This window comes from Oncorhynchus mykiss, chromosome 18 (assembly GCF_057628025.1).
Source record: "Oncorhynchus mykiss isolate SJ-2025 chromosome 18, ASM5762802v1, whole genome shotgun sequence".
In the NCBI taxonomy this organism is placed as follows: Eukaryota; Metazoa; Chordata; class Actinopteri; order Salmoniformes; family Salmonidae; genus Oncorhynchus; species Oncorhynchus mykiss.
In genome coordinates this window covers 42,391,236-42,408,284 of record NC_143039.1, presented here as the reverse complement: position 1 = coordinate 42,408,284, position 17,049 = coordinate 42,391,236, and the positions used below count along the sequence as shown (strand labels likewise).

Here is a 17,049-nt window from a genome sequence, read left to right as displayed (position 1 = left end):
TGGCCCTGCGAATGTTAACCTGTTTTAAAGATCTTACGTTGGCTGTGGAGAGCATGATCACAGTCTTCCAGAACAGCTGGTGCTCTCATGCATATGCTTCTTGTTGGGGTCAGTACGTACGGTCATTGTGGGGACGACATCATCGATGCACTTATTGATAAAGCCAGTGACTGATGTGGTGTACTCCTCAATACAATTGGATGAATCCCAGAACATATTCCAGTCTGTGCTAGCAAAACAGTCCTGTCGTTTATCATCTGCTTCATCTGACCACTTTTTAAAATTGATTTAGTTACTGGTGCTTCCTGCTTTAATTTTTGGTTGTAAGCAGGAATCAGGAGGGTGAGCTTTGTTTGCGTCTCTGTGTGTTGTAAAGGTGGTCCAGAGTTTTCTGGCCAACTACGGGTGGGCGTTGTCCTGTTTGCTTATGGCGGAATACAGCTCATTCAATGCTGTCTTAGTGCCAGCCTCTGACTGTGGTGGTACGTAAACAGCTACAAAGAATACAGATGAAAACTCTCCAGGTAGATAGTGTGGTCTAGTTTATCATGAGATTTAGTTGTACTGTACATCAGGTGAGCAACAGCTTGAGACTTCCTTAGATATTGTACATCAGCTGTTATTTACAAAAATACATAGCCTGCTGCCCCTTGTCTTACCAGACGCTGCTGTTCTATCCTGCCGGTACAGCGTATAACCAGCGACGTTGTTGCCGGTGATATCTGGTGAGGACCTGCCTTACAACAGGCCTACAAGCCCTCAGTCCAGCCTCTCTCAGCCTATTGCGGACAGTCTGAGCACTGATGGAGGGATTGTGCGTTCCTGGTGTAACTTGGGCAGTTGTTGTTGCCATCCTTTACCTGTCCCGCAGGTGTGATGTTCGGATGTACCGATCCTGTGCAGGTGTTGTTACACGTGGTCTGCCACTCACATATTGTACTGTAAGTTGTATGTACAAGGAAAATCCACAGCAACAATGTGATGCATAAATCATTATACCTTGATATTTTGAATGAAATGTTGGGATTAACATAACTTTATTAATTTATGTAGACCAGCAGTCACCAACCTTTTCCGTTCCGAGGACCACCATATCACAGTTAAAAGCTTGAGGACCACCATTTGAGCTAGAGGACCACATCTTTGTAGTCAAATTTAGTCCATTTTAGCAGTGAATGTAACAAACTAAAGACCTATTATTTTTATTATACAAAGTAATATACAATTGCTTATAATAACTTCATTTTTGGAAGATATATATATTTTTTCTTCTAAACACACTGGTGTGTAAATCACATTTTCTGATATTTTAAGAAATGAGTGTATGCAGAAAAATCTGTGATTGGTACATACATTTTTGGACTTTAAAATATGTTATATACCCATTGATTCTTAAAGAATATAACTCAAACTCTCGTTCCCTATCAGAACCCAAAATATAAGATTCATTTTGCCTGTAGCTCTGACAATACATTTGAGAGTGGTTACATTTCTCCAGCTCCATCCCTCAGCTATTTACCAAAACAGTGCTGGGTTGAACCTCTGAGTTGAACTGCAGATGGCCCCTTTAATGTTATCGGGGTATTTTATTCATCTCAACAGAAAGTCTGTTAAGCTACAGAATGAAAGTGACAGATGGCTGACCTATTCTTTCAGACTTCTAACATAACCTGAAGACATGGAGTTTGTAACCCAGCAATTTGATAATCTGACAAATGACAATAATTTGACAATTATCAGCACAGGAAAATGCCACACCCAGGTTGCCTATGGAGCCCTTTTTTCAACCGTTGATATTGTCACCGTTCTTGTTGGAGTTCCAGTAAATCACAAAGCATCTGTGTATCTCCATTACAGCAAAGAGAACATTGGACATCCTCAATTTAAATCTTTCCATCTTCCTCGCAATGCAATACTGTCAGTCTTTCATAGGCTTCCTCTCATTTTTCCACTCATTTAGAACTAGGGCATTTATGTTTGGCTATTAGCTTATAGGGGGACCAATGAATTGACACGCCCCACAATCTACCCATCGCTGAAAATGTACAGGTTTACAGAGGTGTGCAATGTGGCTGTGTGGGTTATAGTTATACTGCTCTGGCAGAGTTTCTTAGAAATTGATTAGAATGGATGGATTGTATGTGGGATTGTGAATTTCCTTATTATAGTGATGTGGTGGTGCAACATGAGTATTATATTTGCTGTAAAGAAATCAGGGCCAGGGAAAGATGAGATGCACCCAACCAAAAAGTGTGCCTATAGAACTGTCCGCATAACTAATGTGGTTGTACATGTGTTACAACCCTACAACCATTTTACTGGTCTTAAAGTCAAATTATACAGAAAACCTTTTAAACTGTTTAGTTGTTCCTATGCGTGTGATCATGCTATCTGCTGCCAGCCTAGCACATCCAATACGGTACCTGTTTACTCAAGGAATGCGGTATGCCTGTTCAAAATGAAACATTTAATAGTATAGGTGGCAATAGTCTACTCTAGGCTTTTGATGTTAACTAGAAAATGTCAAGAACCGAGATGGTTTTTCGTTTAGAATAATGGACTTCGTGACATTTTATGGCGCCGTAACAGTTTAGTTGACTACACTTGAATATGTTTAGTATCTTGCTATAACCTGTACAATTCATTGTACTGCATATAATATTTGACCTATTTACTCAAGCAAAACTGTTTGCCTGTTCAAAACAAGTTGAATAGAGAAAAGGCGGTAATTAGGGTACTTTTGATTGTGATCTAAAATATAGCTAGAATATTCTTATTCTTTTTGAATAATGAACTTTGTGGCCTTTTATGGTTCTGTATAGCCTAAACATTTTAGTTGACTGTGCTTGAATATGTAAAGTTTGTTGCTATCACCTGTCAAATACATTCTAAACACTTAAAGCTACTGCAATATATTAATTAACTGTAATAGGTTTACAGTATACTACAATACATTACAATACAGGGCGGTATAGCCTAGTGGTTAGAGCATTGCGCCAATAACCAAAAGGTTGCTGGTTCGAATTCTCTAACAACGTGAAAAATCTGTTGACGTGAAAAATCTGTTGATGTGCACTTGGCACTTAACTCTAATTTGCTCAACCTTTATTTTAACTCAGTTAAGAGGTTTGGCCTACCCCGGCCAAACCCGGACGACGCTGGGCTAATTGTGAGCTGCCCTATGGGACTCCCAATCACGACCGGATGTGATACAGCCTGGATTCGAACCAGGGACTGTAGTGATGCCTGTTGCACTGAGATGCAACAGGAGCCGAGTAAACAAATGACCAAATAAATGACCAAATGAGTAAATAATAAATGACCAAATGTTAAAATGGCTACATAATCACTGAATTCCTATGAAAGATTATCCACAGTGAGAATGGTCCATTCAAGACTCCAAACTGTCAGACATCGATCTGTCAACATTAGATTAGGGCAACCACAATAGTTGACATAGCTAATCACAAGTCCATTTATTCAACAGCGTCTGCTACAAAAACACTAGGCTTTTATCTTCCGGAGAGCTGAATGTTCTTTCTCTCTCTAAAGGTGCTTATTCTCTGCCTGGTATTATTTGCATGCACTGACAAAAGTCCCTAATTTTACCATCCACAAGCTGCTAGTGTAGAGTGAAAAGAGGCTCTGACGGTAACTTATCAATAGCACATGACAAGATACTTGGAGGGTGTTGTCCAAATAGTAAATCACCCTGAACCTTATATAGGGTATACCTTACTTTACTCCTACGAGTTGGTTGAATTCTGTTCACCTCACTAGTTAGTTGTTCAATTGCATTTTACTAATGAAGTACACATGCTTCGGAAGAATTAATCAAATATGTTTCTCAGAATATGCCTGGATCATCGTTGTTTAGCATAATTTAAGGGCACTTTGTATTACATGGGTCTCCTGATAAAAATAAACTATACACACTGACCAAGGGAAACATGGTGACTGCACCCATGAAGGACCCCAACTGCACCACTGCTCCACACCACACGAGGGCACTGTGGCCCTCATCACGGAGGATAACACCAATGATCACCTTAACATAGGACAAAGTGAGGATGAAGAAGATCCAGGAGCCCACCTGAGATAAGGGACAAGTATAACATTTACTTATTCAATCCATTGTAATGTTTACCATATACTGTATGTGTAATAATTATTTCTATGAGATGTAGTCCTCTATGTTATGCTTTCATCTGTAGCATAGAACTACAGTGGGTTCTGAAATTATTGACACCCTTGATAAAGATGAGCAATAATTACTTTATAAAATAAATAATCCACATACTGAGCTAAATTTCTTTAAAAGGGGAAATTAAATTCTTATACAATTGCTCAGAGAAAGAGATTTTGTTTAACTAGTAACATATATTTTTCTCAAAAAGGTAGTTGTCAAAACTATTGGACATCCCTAAAGATTATTTTAAATAAAGTAGTCAAAAGTTCAGTATTTGGTCCCATGTCCATGGCACGCAATGACTACATCAAGTTTGTGACTATACAAACTTGTTGGATCTATTTGCAGTTAGCTTTGGTTGTGTTTCGGATGAATTTGTGCCCAATATAAATGCATGGTAAATAATGTACTGCATCATTTTGGAGTCACTAATTGTAAATATGAATAGAATATGTTTCTAAACACTTCTACATTAATGTGGATGCTACCATGATTACTGATAAGAATGAATTGTGACTAATCAATGAGAAAGTTAGAGGGGGAGGTTAGCATGTCTTGGGGGTATGATCTTTGACCCTTTTTTTTGTCTACAATATACCATAGCTAAGTATTTAAATTATTTATTTTATAGTCTACTGTGCATCTTTATCAAGGGTGCCAATAATTTCCAACCACACTGTACATTATGAATTTATGTTGTGGAAACGTACAATGAGGAAGGTTCCTGAGGTTTCATTGACCAGCAGAGGACATGGACTCAGCACTGCCATGCCTATAATGTAGGCTCCAATCCCACTGCCAAACAAAGTGAGAGCCCCCAACAGCAATAAGGACCTGTGACAGGATGACAGTAACATTATCATTATTAGTGGGGGTGCAGTTTAATAAAAGTCCCATTTGTTGGCCATAAAATAAGCCTACAAATATTAAGTTGACCATGAGTAAATTAAATAACGATTCATTCCTATTTATTGGAAATGCATTTGAACAAAACTGACCTTGTTGGGAAAAACATGGCAATGAAGCAGGCTAGAGGGTTGGACACCGCAGCCATGGTGGCTGATAAGTGGTAGGCACTGTTTCCATAGGGCAGACAAGAGTAGGACTGCACTGAGGGAAGCACAACGTTAGTCAGTCCGTTGACCCAGGCCAGGATGAAGAACATGTACAGCACCTGTATCCGGCTGTACGTCCCGGTCCCAAAGCAGCTTTTGGGCTTGATATCAGACTGTTTGATCATGGCCTTCTGCTCTGTGGGGTTCATCTGAGCTGCCTCGCCTTTCTCCAGGACCCCGTTGGGGTAGCGGGCATTTGGGCGTTCCCGGGCCACGGCAGGGTGGTAGTTCAGAAGGATGAAGGCTCCCAGGCACACCAACATCATGGCACTGAGGAAGAAGAAGAACACCCCAGCTGAGAAGTTGGCCGGCTGGTAGTGAGCCTGAAGTTCGTAGCTAAGACTGACTGAGCCAGTGTCATTTATCATCCGAGTGCAGTTGTTACAGTGGACCACCCCCACCCCCTGGATCAGGGCTACCAGGGCGGGTAGCAGGCCACTGACACCCTCCCCTACAAAGTAGGTGGTGAGGTACTGAGGCTTCAGACGCATCATAAAGGGCAGGAAGGTGACAGAGGAGGTGCAGTCCACAGTGGAGAGGAAGAAAGTAAGGAGGAGGAGGGCCACGCTGCGAGGGACGCCCGCCACCAGCAGCGTCTCCTTCCAGAAGAAGGCCAGGAGAAAGCTGGCCACCATGCCCAGGGAGATGATCACATAGATGACCACTGTCTCGTTGAGCACCCCGGGGCGGAAGCGGTGCATGAGGGTGATGAACAGGGGCCCCACGTTGGCCATCTGGATGAGGACGGATAGGTAGGAAGGCAGGTACCAACCCTCGGGGATCTGGGGCACGATGAGAGGCAGCTCTACCCATAGTCCGTTGATAGACACCCAGGAGCCCATGCCAAACAGGCAGGCCAATATATGGATGAAAAGTGACATTGTGAATCTGGGTACTGAACACTGGTGCGCTCAGAAGTGGATTCTAGAATGAGATAGAAATAAGAGTTAGGGCAGCATAAAATGCAATGAAATTAACACAGAATATATTTATACTTTGCCTGTTATTCACAGAAATGTACTTTGCGTAAAGAAAAGAAGCAATGTGTTCCAATGCTGAATTGATGCAACGCTTGAGGTAAAAGAGTAGAATGCCAAATCCACAACTACGGCCGACACAAACACACGTCTCGACCACATCTATTTGAAAAGGAAACAGTCTCACTCACCCCGTGCAGCTGGTAAGGAATACTCCTTCCAGTTTAGTGACTTTTTCATGTGTTTACTCAACGACTGCCCTGGTATGACATTTCGTACCAAAAGCTAAAAAGTCTACTTGACTCTAATCAAAGTGTTTTTACTTTCTCCACTGAAATGCAGGTAAACCATGATGTTATTAGTTAAAATGCAGTCACATCAGTAAACATCCTGATGCCTATGGTGGGTGGGAACCATTGTTCCTTATACATTAACCATAAAAGTTATAAAATTCCGTTAGTCATCCGATGCAGATCCCGCACATTTCACCTTATTTTAATCCCTTTTCAGCTAAGCAAATACCAAACACTCTTTCCTGATAGTTATTAATTAGTCCGCTGAATATATTTAGGCGCTAAGTGTCTCAACTCATTGAGAAGAGTCTACTTCTGGTTATGTAAAAAATACATGCCAAATGATTTCAAGACAGGATTCAATCCCAGGTGTTACAGAGCTGTGTAGGGAGAGCTGTGTAGTGCGCTGCTCTACAAAATGCTGTGGATTGAATCTCGGCCTTACATAAACACATTTTTTAAACATTGGGTTTTGTAACTAAAAAGGTCCAGACAACGTCTTGTCTGAAGGTGTGTTGTAAAAACGTTATTTTACTGATGACAGATACTTGCCACTTAAACCTGTAGTGTCATCTGGGAGAAGATTCTTATCAGTTGAAGCTCTCTGCTAAAGGTGACAATGTCAAATTCATTACAGATTCTTACAAGGCTTCAGATGTGAAGTTACAAATGTATGTAAAAAATGCTTTAGTGGAAATCACTTTATGATGATTTCAATACTGAAAGACCTGCCCAGTATACTTTATGACAAAGTTAAATTGGACACGGTCACATTTCCTTAATTTACTTCAAATATCACCAAGAAGCAGCCCAAAGGTAACATTGGTTACTTATCCTGTAAAAGTATTGCATAACTACTATAAAAACATCTGAGCAGGATATTGTTTATTAACAAGGAAACCAGCTTGCTGCAGTGTCTTTGATCTGGTACAAAAACAACTCAAAAGGAATGGAAAACAATTATAGGAAATTATTTTTGTTACAGCGTGTCCTCTAAGTTAAAAGTAAGAGGAGATAAAAGCAAGACATTGAAACAGATGTCTCAGACTTTGTCAGCAGAAATAACATTTTCAGGTAAAAATTAAGTAGACTAAGTAGTAGACTACACATACATGAAAAAGCATGCATCACAATCATAAAATATATTCCATCTATTTAAATTATAGTTTACACTTTTGCAAGTGCACAAAGTAAACCAAAAGATAAAAGTACAGATTGTTCACTTTGTTTAAAAAAAGTTAACAGTAAGAAGAGGATAGCATGCATCCGTGCACATATACTCACGTTGGGTAGACAGCAGGGAGTTCAGTCAGAGGTTCTGCAGTGCAGAGAAGCCAAAGTCCTATGCACTGAAGGATCCCTCCGAGGGGACCTGGGGATTATAGCCCCATTCCTTGGTGGGTGTGCTTTTGTCAACCAACCAAGACACATGTTTGTTCAACACCTGAGTTGATATTTCATCCACAGTTCCCTCAATAGGCACATTTCAGGACATTTTTCATTGAGACATATGTAATGGTTTACACCAACACCAAGATTTTCATTGTTTCTTTTCAACTTATGGCTGAGTCAACACATTCTTGTATCTAAGCATTTCTCTAATTCTCCCTAAGGAGATCAAGGGAACTAGCTAAGCTGGAAATACAGTAGAACTAGCTAAGGCCTAGAATGTTCGTTTTTCCCGATATACACAAATTCCGTCCATTTCTCCAGAGCACATTTTCAAATGAGTTTTAAAAATGGTTTGATCTCTTGATCTTTTGTTGAGGTTATACCTGATTACTTTTCACTCATTTCACTTTGGTTCACAAACTGCTTTACATAGAAAGTTAAATTGGTGATGATCTTGAAATGCAATCCATAACCACAGTAACAGGTGAAAGATTAACCAAAGCAATAAAGCTAGTTAAAGCCCTGTTTGACTTTTCATACCGACATCTACTGGAATGTTGACCAAATTACACTAAGGACTAGGCAAAACTGTCCCGAATATAACAAAAGAGAGCTGAACAAAATTCCATAGGAAACATTTATACATACCGAATGACCCAAACAATTATCATTAATGATAATGTAGGCCAAAATACCATCCTGGTTAAAAAGGCACGTCAAATGCATTCATATATTCCCATAACTCTTCTGTAACATTTCCTGAGAATGCATAGCAACAGGATGAGACCTGTGCTTAGCATTAGGGCTTTGTTCACCCATAACAATGTAACTTTAGGCCATAGAAGGCAATTCCTGTGAGGAGTAATAATGAGTCTCAGGAGGCAACGGAAAACCTGCTACCTCCACCCGTACAGTCATTTGAGCCAAGTAGTAATTACTTTGCCATATTGTCAAAGCTTACAAAACAAGTAGCTATTGGTTGGAAGTTTTAATTGAGATAGAAAAATGAATCAACCTCGATGTTTCAGAGTAGGTGACTTGCATTATGTGGCGATTCAACATCACATTCTGAGGAACAAAATGTTCTTCAACACTTCTATTTATTTTTTTTATTTTTATTGGTTTTCCAAACATCCCAAACTTCTATTCTTCAACACTCCTATTTCTTTTTTTTATTTTTATTGGTTTTCCAAACATCCCAAACTTCTATCAATTGATTTTGAGTCACCAGATCTGAAAGGCAGTCAAAAGGATTGTTAATACAGCGATCTAAAGATAATAAGCTTATTGGCAAAAAAACATGACTTAGACTAAGGCAGGAAAGAAAGATTACAAACGGCCACATTTTTTAAAAAACAGAAATGTAAAATCAGTGCCTGAAAAACTAGTTCACCTTTCATTTCACATTAAAAAACAAACAAAAATTATCATATAGAAAATAGTAAAATATATATATAGTATAGTAAAATATTGTCGCAATCTGACGAAAACCTTTAACTCCGTTTTTGACTATTTTTATTTTACAATTATTGAAAGCAGTAACTTCCCTCAATGTACATTTCAAGACTAGGGCCAAGAAAGTGTATTCAAAATAGCCTGATGTCTCATAATTGTATTCTCGTTAATGGGAAATAAGGTATTTTTTTCCTGAACATGTTTTCATCAGATAGTGACGATATAAACATGACTAAAGAGTCAAGGCATGTTGGACCAATACTATTTCTATATTGTCAACATAAAGTCTATACATTCCATTGAGCAGCAAGTTTTCCAATATTAGTCACTGTAGGAGGTACTAAGGCGTAGCAGATTTTTTAAATTCTCTTTATTCCTTCCGAAGCTGAAATCACAAAAACCCCTGGTGTCTCAGTCATGATGTGTTTAGTAGGCTAACTTAGGTCGCATTTACATTTTTAGACTTAGCACTGGTGTTTTGGCCTAAAGACAGAGGCTTCAACATTACCGAAATGTTTTAGATAGCAAGATAACATTTAAATGTTATCTGAAGGAAGGCTAACATTTGGCATTGCATTTGGAATGGTTAATAATAAAAAAAAATGGTCATCAAAAAGGATTCAACACCAAATTACATGGATGATAATACGCAAACAGGAGACGAAGGCATTAGTAGAAAGAAACAATCCCATTGTTTATGGACAAATAATCTGGAGGGAAATAAACAAGTAATTGTTCAGAATTATCAGGGCAACACAAAATAAGCTTCAACTATAATCTCTCTGGAATGATGATTCTGACATGGCAGACAATGACATACCAAGTGACAGACGTAAATATCTCCTAGAACAGGCAAATTCAAACCTGGACCTCAAAGCCAGTTGATTTCCATTCTTCCCACCTAATCAAGGACTGATTTAGACCTGGGACACCAGGTGAGTGCAGGTGATTATGAGGTAGAACAGACAAACAGCAGTACTCTGGACCTCCAGGCCTGGATTAAAACACTCCTGTACTAGAGCCGTAATAACGATTGGCTACACAACAGTGCATGAGAACAACCCCACTCAGCAGCAAAACCAAATCATATTTTTACTACAGCACTCAGAACAAAATTGTGTATAACAAGTTATATTCAACTGCTCCAATAGTAAATCAAAACTTGAATGTCAATTCATTAAATGGCTGCCCTTGATTTTAGCAATGTGGGAAAAAGTGGACAGCATTTGTATTAAAAAAAGTACAAGTAGAGGACTAAAATTAAACATTTCAGTCTATGGCTGAAAGTGAATAGCTTCCAGTTACATTTTAAATCCGTCAATGGCACGGATACAATTATTTACTTGTATTCATTAATTGTTGGTTAGCTCTGGATAGGTATTTGTACATGAGAAACAGTAGTATTAAAACCTGTCTATAGCTAGGTTTCCATCCAAATATTAAAAAACCTGCATTTAAAAAATACTAAATAATTCCACCAGTGGTATGTTTCCACCAAACGGACTTGTTGATAAAAAAAAAAGGAGGTGCGCACACAAAATGTACGTTTTCATGTAACAAATAAAAACCTAAAGTACAATGGGTTTCCATCGTATTTTCAAATGCTCTAAACTCTCTGATAGTCGTCACAAAAACTGTTGCGTTAAATAGCAAATGTGCCTACTCTGGTCTTTGTACGTACCAACATTCGGCAGATACAGTGCGGACAGGCTGTGCCGGTAGGCTAGTCCACATGAGATGATTATGAATAAGAGCGAGAATCTGTTAATTTGTCAAACAACATTCAAGCATCGATCATCATGTCACCAGAATAAGATAAAGTATCAAGATCACCTTGCACTTTCACCATCCTGTGAAGTTCATCATTTATAGCCTAATTTATCATTTGTAGCCTAATGAACTGCACGGTTTCTCCAAGACGTAGTGGGAGGACCACACACCATATCATCACAAGTTGACTTCGATATGATGATTGTCAATATTTGCCATTTCTCGCATTATTAATTTTAGACACAAAGATCCCACCTTGTCGAACTAGGAAATGATCGGTCAGCATTTATAAAATTGTACCGTCCTGTTTCCATCACAGCTGTCATGATTTTTGTTTTAAATGATATGACTTTAAATCACATGAAAGCTGTGGATGGAAACATGGTTTTTGAGTTTCATAGGGCCACTTTCCAAGTCAAAGATTAAGCCCTGTCCAGGACTCTCTGCATTCTCTGGAGATTCTCCGTTGAGCATGCTTTTTAGTCGAGGACTGGGCTTCTTCTGTCTGAAACTGGCCATTAATGTGTTTGTTTCTTACTCCTAAGGCCTGGGGACAGCCAAACTGGATGAAGTTGTGTTATTATTTCAGTCCCTGATTAAACAAGTCTTGTCACATGATTTAGTGGAAAAACATACCGGTAATAGCAGCTCCTTCAGCAAACCAAGAAACTAGATCAATAATTTTAAAAATCCCCTGCGGCACTGCATCACAGGCACTTACATCCCCTTAACCAGGACACAGCAACTCAATGCTCCCATTACCCCTGGAATGCCTTTCCTCAGCCCTTACAGAACCTCCCCATCAACCCTTCTGGGCCTGGAAAGGGTGTTCCATCTTCCATCCCTGACGAGATCACCCAGCGGTGGTTCCTGGTGCCTAACTAACTGCAGTTGTCCACACAGTCCTCAGACCTTGCAAATATGTGGTAAATGCTGACCAGGGGGAACATGGAGAGGGCTCCTATCAGTGAGCCAGCCTGGATGAAGACACCGCACCACAGCAGAGCAGCATGGCCAGCCTCGTGGAGCAGCGTCCCTATAACTACCTTCAGGTAAGAGAAGAGACCAGTGAAGATGATCCAGGACACCACCTGTGTAGAAACAGAGAAGTGTCCGCGTGGAAATCGTTCGGGATACAGATACTCTTAAATCTGCTAAACATTGTGTTGATCACACCAGACCTGGGTGTTATTTTCATTATTTTAATTACTTTCATATACATTTTAAAGTAAGCATTTGGATTTTTTGTTCTTTGAAAATAGAAATATTGGAATGTATTTTGGTATGCATTTACAAATACACTTGGAAAGTATTGGCATGTATTTTCAAATGCAAATATTAAAATAATAATAAACAATTATTTGAAAATAGTTTCAAATAGCAGGTTATTTATAGAGAATTAAATTTAAAAAATACTTTAAAATAGTTCAAATAAAAGTAGTTGATTTGGCAACACATTATTTGAAAGCACTCAAATACACAGAACATAAGTATTTAAATGACAAATAGTTAATACACATGTATTGGAACTCAGGTCTGGATTACACCTAATCTAAATCAATCTTAAAATTTCCTCATTACAGGTACACACACACTACACAAAACATTGGCAACCCAGGAAGTGAATGCACTTCAAGACAAAAAGTGATTTCATTATTAATAGTAGCCTCAATCAATGTTGTAGGGAACAAGGTCCACAATGATAGCACTGACGGGCCTAGTAGTTAATAGATGATGGTTGAAATGACTTACCACCAAGGATACACCAGCAGGGCTCCCCAAGAGAGGAGGACAGGGGCTGAGCACTGCCAGAGCCATGAGGTAGGCTGCAAAGACCCCCCCTGCTACAGACATGAAACCAAGACCCACAGATGACCTGCAACAGAGGGGGAAAACACACCCACAAGTAAGATCTCCTGACTCAACATTAATAAACCATGTACAATTATTCCAAACTATATCTAGGCCTAGTGTCTGTCCATACTTACATTATAATATTCATACATCAATATATTTCTATCAATCAATTACTGTACATGAGGGTGCAACACACAACTGTGGTATAGGCCTACACACTAATCATGCAGTCGAACTCAGTCATATCCACTCACCTGCAAAGGACAAACATGGCCACAAAGCAGGCCAGTGGGTTTGCAATGTTGCCAAGGACCACAGAGAGGTGATAGGTCATGGTGCCGTAGGGCAGACAGGAGAAGCTCTGGACAGAGGGAAGGACTCCGTTGGTCAGGGCGTTGGACACACCTAGTAGCACCAGCAGGTAGATGTTGCGGGGCGTCCAGAAGGTTTGGACCGGGGATGCTTTCTCCAACTCCACCTGGTCCTCAGACAACAGTGTTCCTCCATTCTGGAGCGGGTGGGTCTCCTCCCCATTTTCCTTTGTCATCACCACTTCAGGCTCTGGGGTCTCCTGTGATGCTGGCTCTGTTATTTCTCTACGCGTCAACGCCATGAAGCAGAGGGCTGAGATTGTCAGCATTACAAACAGGAACCAAAAGAAGTCCTGGGCAGGGAAGTTCTCATCCAGGTAGTGTGCCTGTACCGTGCCATTGTTCAATTTGCACTCCAATTTCCCCACACCCTGCCCCAAAGCCACAACACATGGGAACAGGGCACTGAGCCCCTGGCCAACAAAGAATGTGCGGATGTATTGAGGGGGGTAGCGGAACATGAAGGGCAAGAAGGTGACATTGGATGTACAGCAAACCAGAGCCAAAACAAACGTGAGCAGCAGATATGGTACGGATCTCACTTCCCCTGCCACAGTGGCCACCTGTGACCAAAAGATGGCTAGGAAGATTGATGCCACCACTGCTAGAACCTGGATACTGTGGATGACCAGGCGCTCGTTTAACTGTCCTGGGGCACAGTGATGCATTATGGTCACAGCAATCGGACCTATATTCCCAAAGGCTATCAGTACTGACAGATAGACTGGCAGGCTCCACCCTGCATATATAAAACAATGGTCAGTGTCAATCAGAATACACTGCCGGATTAAGCTACTGTCTTTTAGCCTAGACTTCATGCAACAGTGCCTGTACTCAATAGTAATACTGTGAAAGGACAAAACAGTATTTCTTATAGAATGGTATAAACGAAGAAGGTATGACAACGAAAGAATATCAAAAAAGAAAACATGTTTGTAATCAGATACTGACCTTCAGGCAGAACTCTGACAACAACGGGTAGCTCAACCCAGAGACAGTTTACGGAAATCCAGGAACCCATACCGAAAAGAGCCACAAGGACGTGAGTAAAAGCGGCACTGTTCCACCAAGTACCCGCCATTTAGCCTCTCTGACGAAGAAGACAGACAAAATGTACGTTATGTATCGTTTGAAAAGTGGGGCCGATGTCTTATGGGCACGTGCCCTTTCTTATTAAAATGTCAGCCAGAAGGATGTTCGAGTTGAGTAAATGCGTCCGCAGCCTATGATTTGTGGCGTGTTATGTGAAGAGTAGATTCTCCTCCCCTTACCATGTAGCCATTCAGAGAGCTTCTAGGGATTGTGAAGGCGGGCATTCCTGCACTTCAGAGGCTAAATACAGTGCATGCGATTTAGTTCGACGCGCATGGCACCGGAGAAGTGCGGCACATTTCCCTAGGCAGAGTGAACACTGGTCCACCCGCTCGGTGCTTCGATTTAGTGTGCTGGTGTGAATATCGAGTGCACTGATACGTATTAGAGTTACTCAACAAGATGTGATCGATCATTTATAAATGCAATTGTATTGTAGTACGGTCTACATAAATGCACTGACATAATTGACTACAACTGCATTCCCTTCACCTTCCCAATACACCGTCTAACAAATAAATAATTTCATAATAATGAACTCATTGACCTACTGTGCTATATAACCACATAAACAAACCCTTCAGAATGTCCAGTGATCCCTATAATAATATTCAGAACTGAGAGTTGATTCAGTAAAAGTGGCAATCTGCGTTTGGTGCATCGATGTGAGTTAAATGAATGATGTTTGATGTTTATTTTTATTTTTACAGGGACAGTGCACATTAATCAACGTTTCAGTAAAAGTGCCGGTTTTAGCCAGCCGGCTAATTTTCAACCGCAGTCCCTGGGCAGGTTATTAAAAACAATTACAATATAGACAATAGCAGCATAGAACAAGCAAGACATAGCAACATAGGACAAGCAAGACATAGCATACAGACAGAGCAACATAGGACAAGCAAGACGTAGCATACAGACAGAGCAACATAAAACAAAAAGCAGCAAGACAAAATTCATAAAAGCAACAAAGTGTTTCCACACCTCACAAGCTACAGACAACAGACATGGAAAGCGGCAACACACAGCTAGGGACCATGTTCACAAATCTGATTGACCTTTAGCCATGTCTTCAAGCATTATGTGAAAGTGTGATATGTGGTGCAGTTATGTGTGTCTGATGGCTATATGTATATAACTATACAGTCATCTCTCATGGCAGACCTTGTGGATCTGCTGCCATATGTCTGGGTTTTCTGTTTAACAAAAATATTGAGTGGAGGGGGAGCCAGGCCATTAAGGATCTTGAATACAAGACATGCGTCGGTGTATTGCACAAGATTTTCCCAACTCAAGAGCTCATGCTTTCTAAGGATGTGACAATGATGATGGCTATTGGGCTTCCTATCAAGCACTTTGAGAGCCTGTTTGTAGACAGACTGAATAGGTTTTAATGTTGTACAGCAAGCTTGGGCCCAACTAGTCAAGCAGTATGTTAAGTGGGGGAGTATCATAGATTTGAAGTACAGTTTTGCTACTGTAGTCAAACAATTTCGTATAAATCGGAAATTAGCTAGGTTGAATTTGGTTATTTGAATTACCTTTTTCACATGCTTTTTAAAAGAGAGGTTGGAATCAAGTATGATGCCAAGGTACTTAAAATCGGATACCACCTGGAGCTTCTCCCCTGACACATAGACATCTGGCTCAGTAGCATCTGTTGCACTCTTTGTGAAGAACATGCAAACAGTTTTTTTCACATTGAGATGCAAACACGAGTCACTGAGCCACTTTGTAACCTGGACCATTACAGTAGTGAGTTCTTGTGCAGCTTGTTGTTTGCTCTTTGCATGCACATATATCACTGTATCATCTGCATACATTTGAACTTCAGACCCAGTACAGACAGAAGGCAGATCATTAATGTACAGGCTGAACAGGAGGGGCCCCAGTATTGACCCTTGGGACACGCCCACATCATAGCTACGAGTGGGCGACAGCTCATTGCTCACTCTGACACACTGAGTTCTGCCTTCAAGGTATGATTTCATCCATCTCAAGGCATCAGGGGAAAAGTTGAACTTGGACAATTTTGTGATGAGAATCTCATGGTTAACAGTATCAAAAGCCTTCCTAAGGTCCAGAAACACAGCCCCAACAGCACCCCCTTTGTCCATCTTGGACTTCACATTTTCCAGAAGAAAGCAGTTGGCCGTTTCTGTGGAGTGTTTCGCTCTGAAGCCAAACTGCATGGAGTGTAATGTGAAGGGGCTTTTGTTGAGGTGGGCAATCAGTTGTTCTGCTACACACTTTTCAACAACCTTTGACACCACAGGTAGTATACTAATGGGCCTGTAGTTACTCACGTCAGCAGGGTCGCCTGATTTAAAGATGGCCGTTATTATGGCCGACTTCCATACCCTTGGAAACACACCGAGACCAATAGATGTGTTGGTGACCTTAGTAATGGGGCCAATGAGTGACTCTTTGTAGTTTTTAAGAAAGGTAGAGTCCATCCCAAACACATCTTTGGCTTTAGAGTTCTTTAGTGAGCTAATCACCTTGTTCACCTTTGACTCAGAAACCTCCCTTATGATGAAG

At 40.5% G+C, this 17,049-nt stretch overlaps 2 protein-coding genes across 2 annotated transcripts; both read right to left on the bottom strand.

Annotated features, from left to right (window-relative positions):
• Positions 1-1,018: 1,018 nt before the first annotated feature.
• On the bottom strand, positions 1,019-7,941 carry slc52a3-2a (solute carrier family 52 member 3-2a). The gene is made up of 4 exons (XM_021571740.3): positions 7,859-7,941; positions 5,188-6,228; positions 4,900-5,023; positions 1,019-4,093 (listed from the first exon to the last, which is right to left on the bottom strand). Exons 2-4 carry the CDS (start codon positions 6,183-6,185, stop codon positions 3,884-3,886), a joined length of 1,332 nt encoding a protein of 443 aa, XP_021427415.3. The 5' UTR covers positions 6,186-6,228; positions 7,859-7,941; the 3' UTR covers positions 1,019-3,883.
• Positions 7,942-8,939: 998 nt separating this feature from the next.
• LOC110496068 (solute carrier family 52, riboflavin transporter, member 2) lies at positions 8,940-14,688 on the bottom strand. Its single transcript, XM_021571741.3, has 4 exons — positions 14,371-14,688; positions 13,303-14,158; positions 12,944-13,067; positions 8,940-12,282 (listed from the first exon to the last, which is right to left on the bottom strand). Exons 1-4 carry the CDS (start codon positions 14,498-14,500, stop codon positions 12,073-12,075), a joined length of 1,320 nt encoding a protein of 439 aa, XP_021427416.3. The 5' UTR covers positions 14,501-14,688; the 3' UTR covers positions 8,940-12,072.
• Positions 14,689-17,049: the final 2,361 nt, after the last annotated feature.

Bases quoted from the DNA above. Each gene is read 5' to 3' on its own strand.
- slc52a3-2a (XM_021571740.3), bottom strand. From the start codon at position 6,185: ATGTCACTTTTCATCCATATATTGGCCTGCCTGTTTGGCATGGGCTCC. The intron at 5,024-5,187 runs GTCAGTTTTGTT...ATCCTGTCACAG, and splicing joins GCCATGTTTTTCCCAACAAG to GTCCTTATTGCTGTTGGGGG. The intron at 4,094-4,899 runs GTACGTTTCCAC...CCCTTATCTCAG, and splicing joins CCTCAGGAACCTTCCTCATT to GTGGGCTCCTGGATCTTCTT.
- LOC110496068 (XM_021571741.3), bottom strand. From the start codon at position 14,500: ATGGCGGGTACTTGGTGGAACAGTGCCGCTTTTACTCACGTCCTTGTG. The intron at 14,159-14,370 runs GTCAGTATCTGA...TTATATATGCAG, and splicing joins TGTCAGAGTTCTGCCTGAAG to GGTGGAGCCTGCCAGTCTAT. The intron at 13,068-13,302 runs GTGAGTGGATAT...CCTCTGTTGCAG, and splicing joins GCCATGTTTGTCCTTTGCAG to GTCATCTGTGGGTCTTGGTT.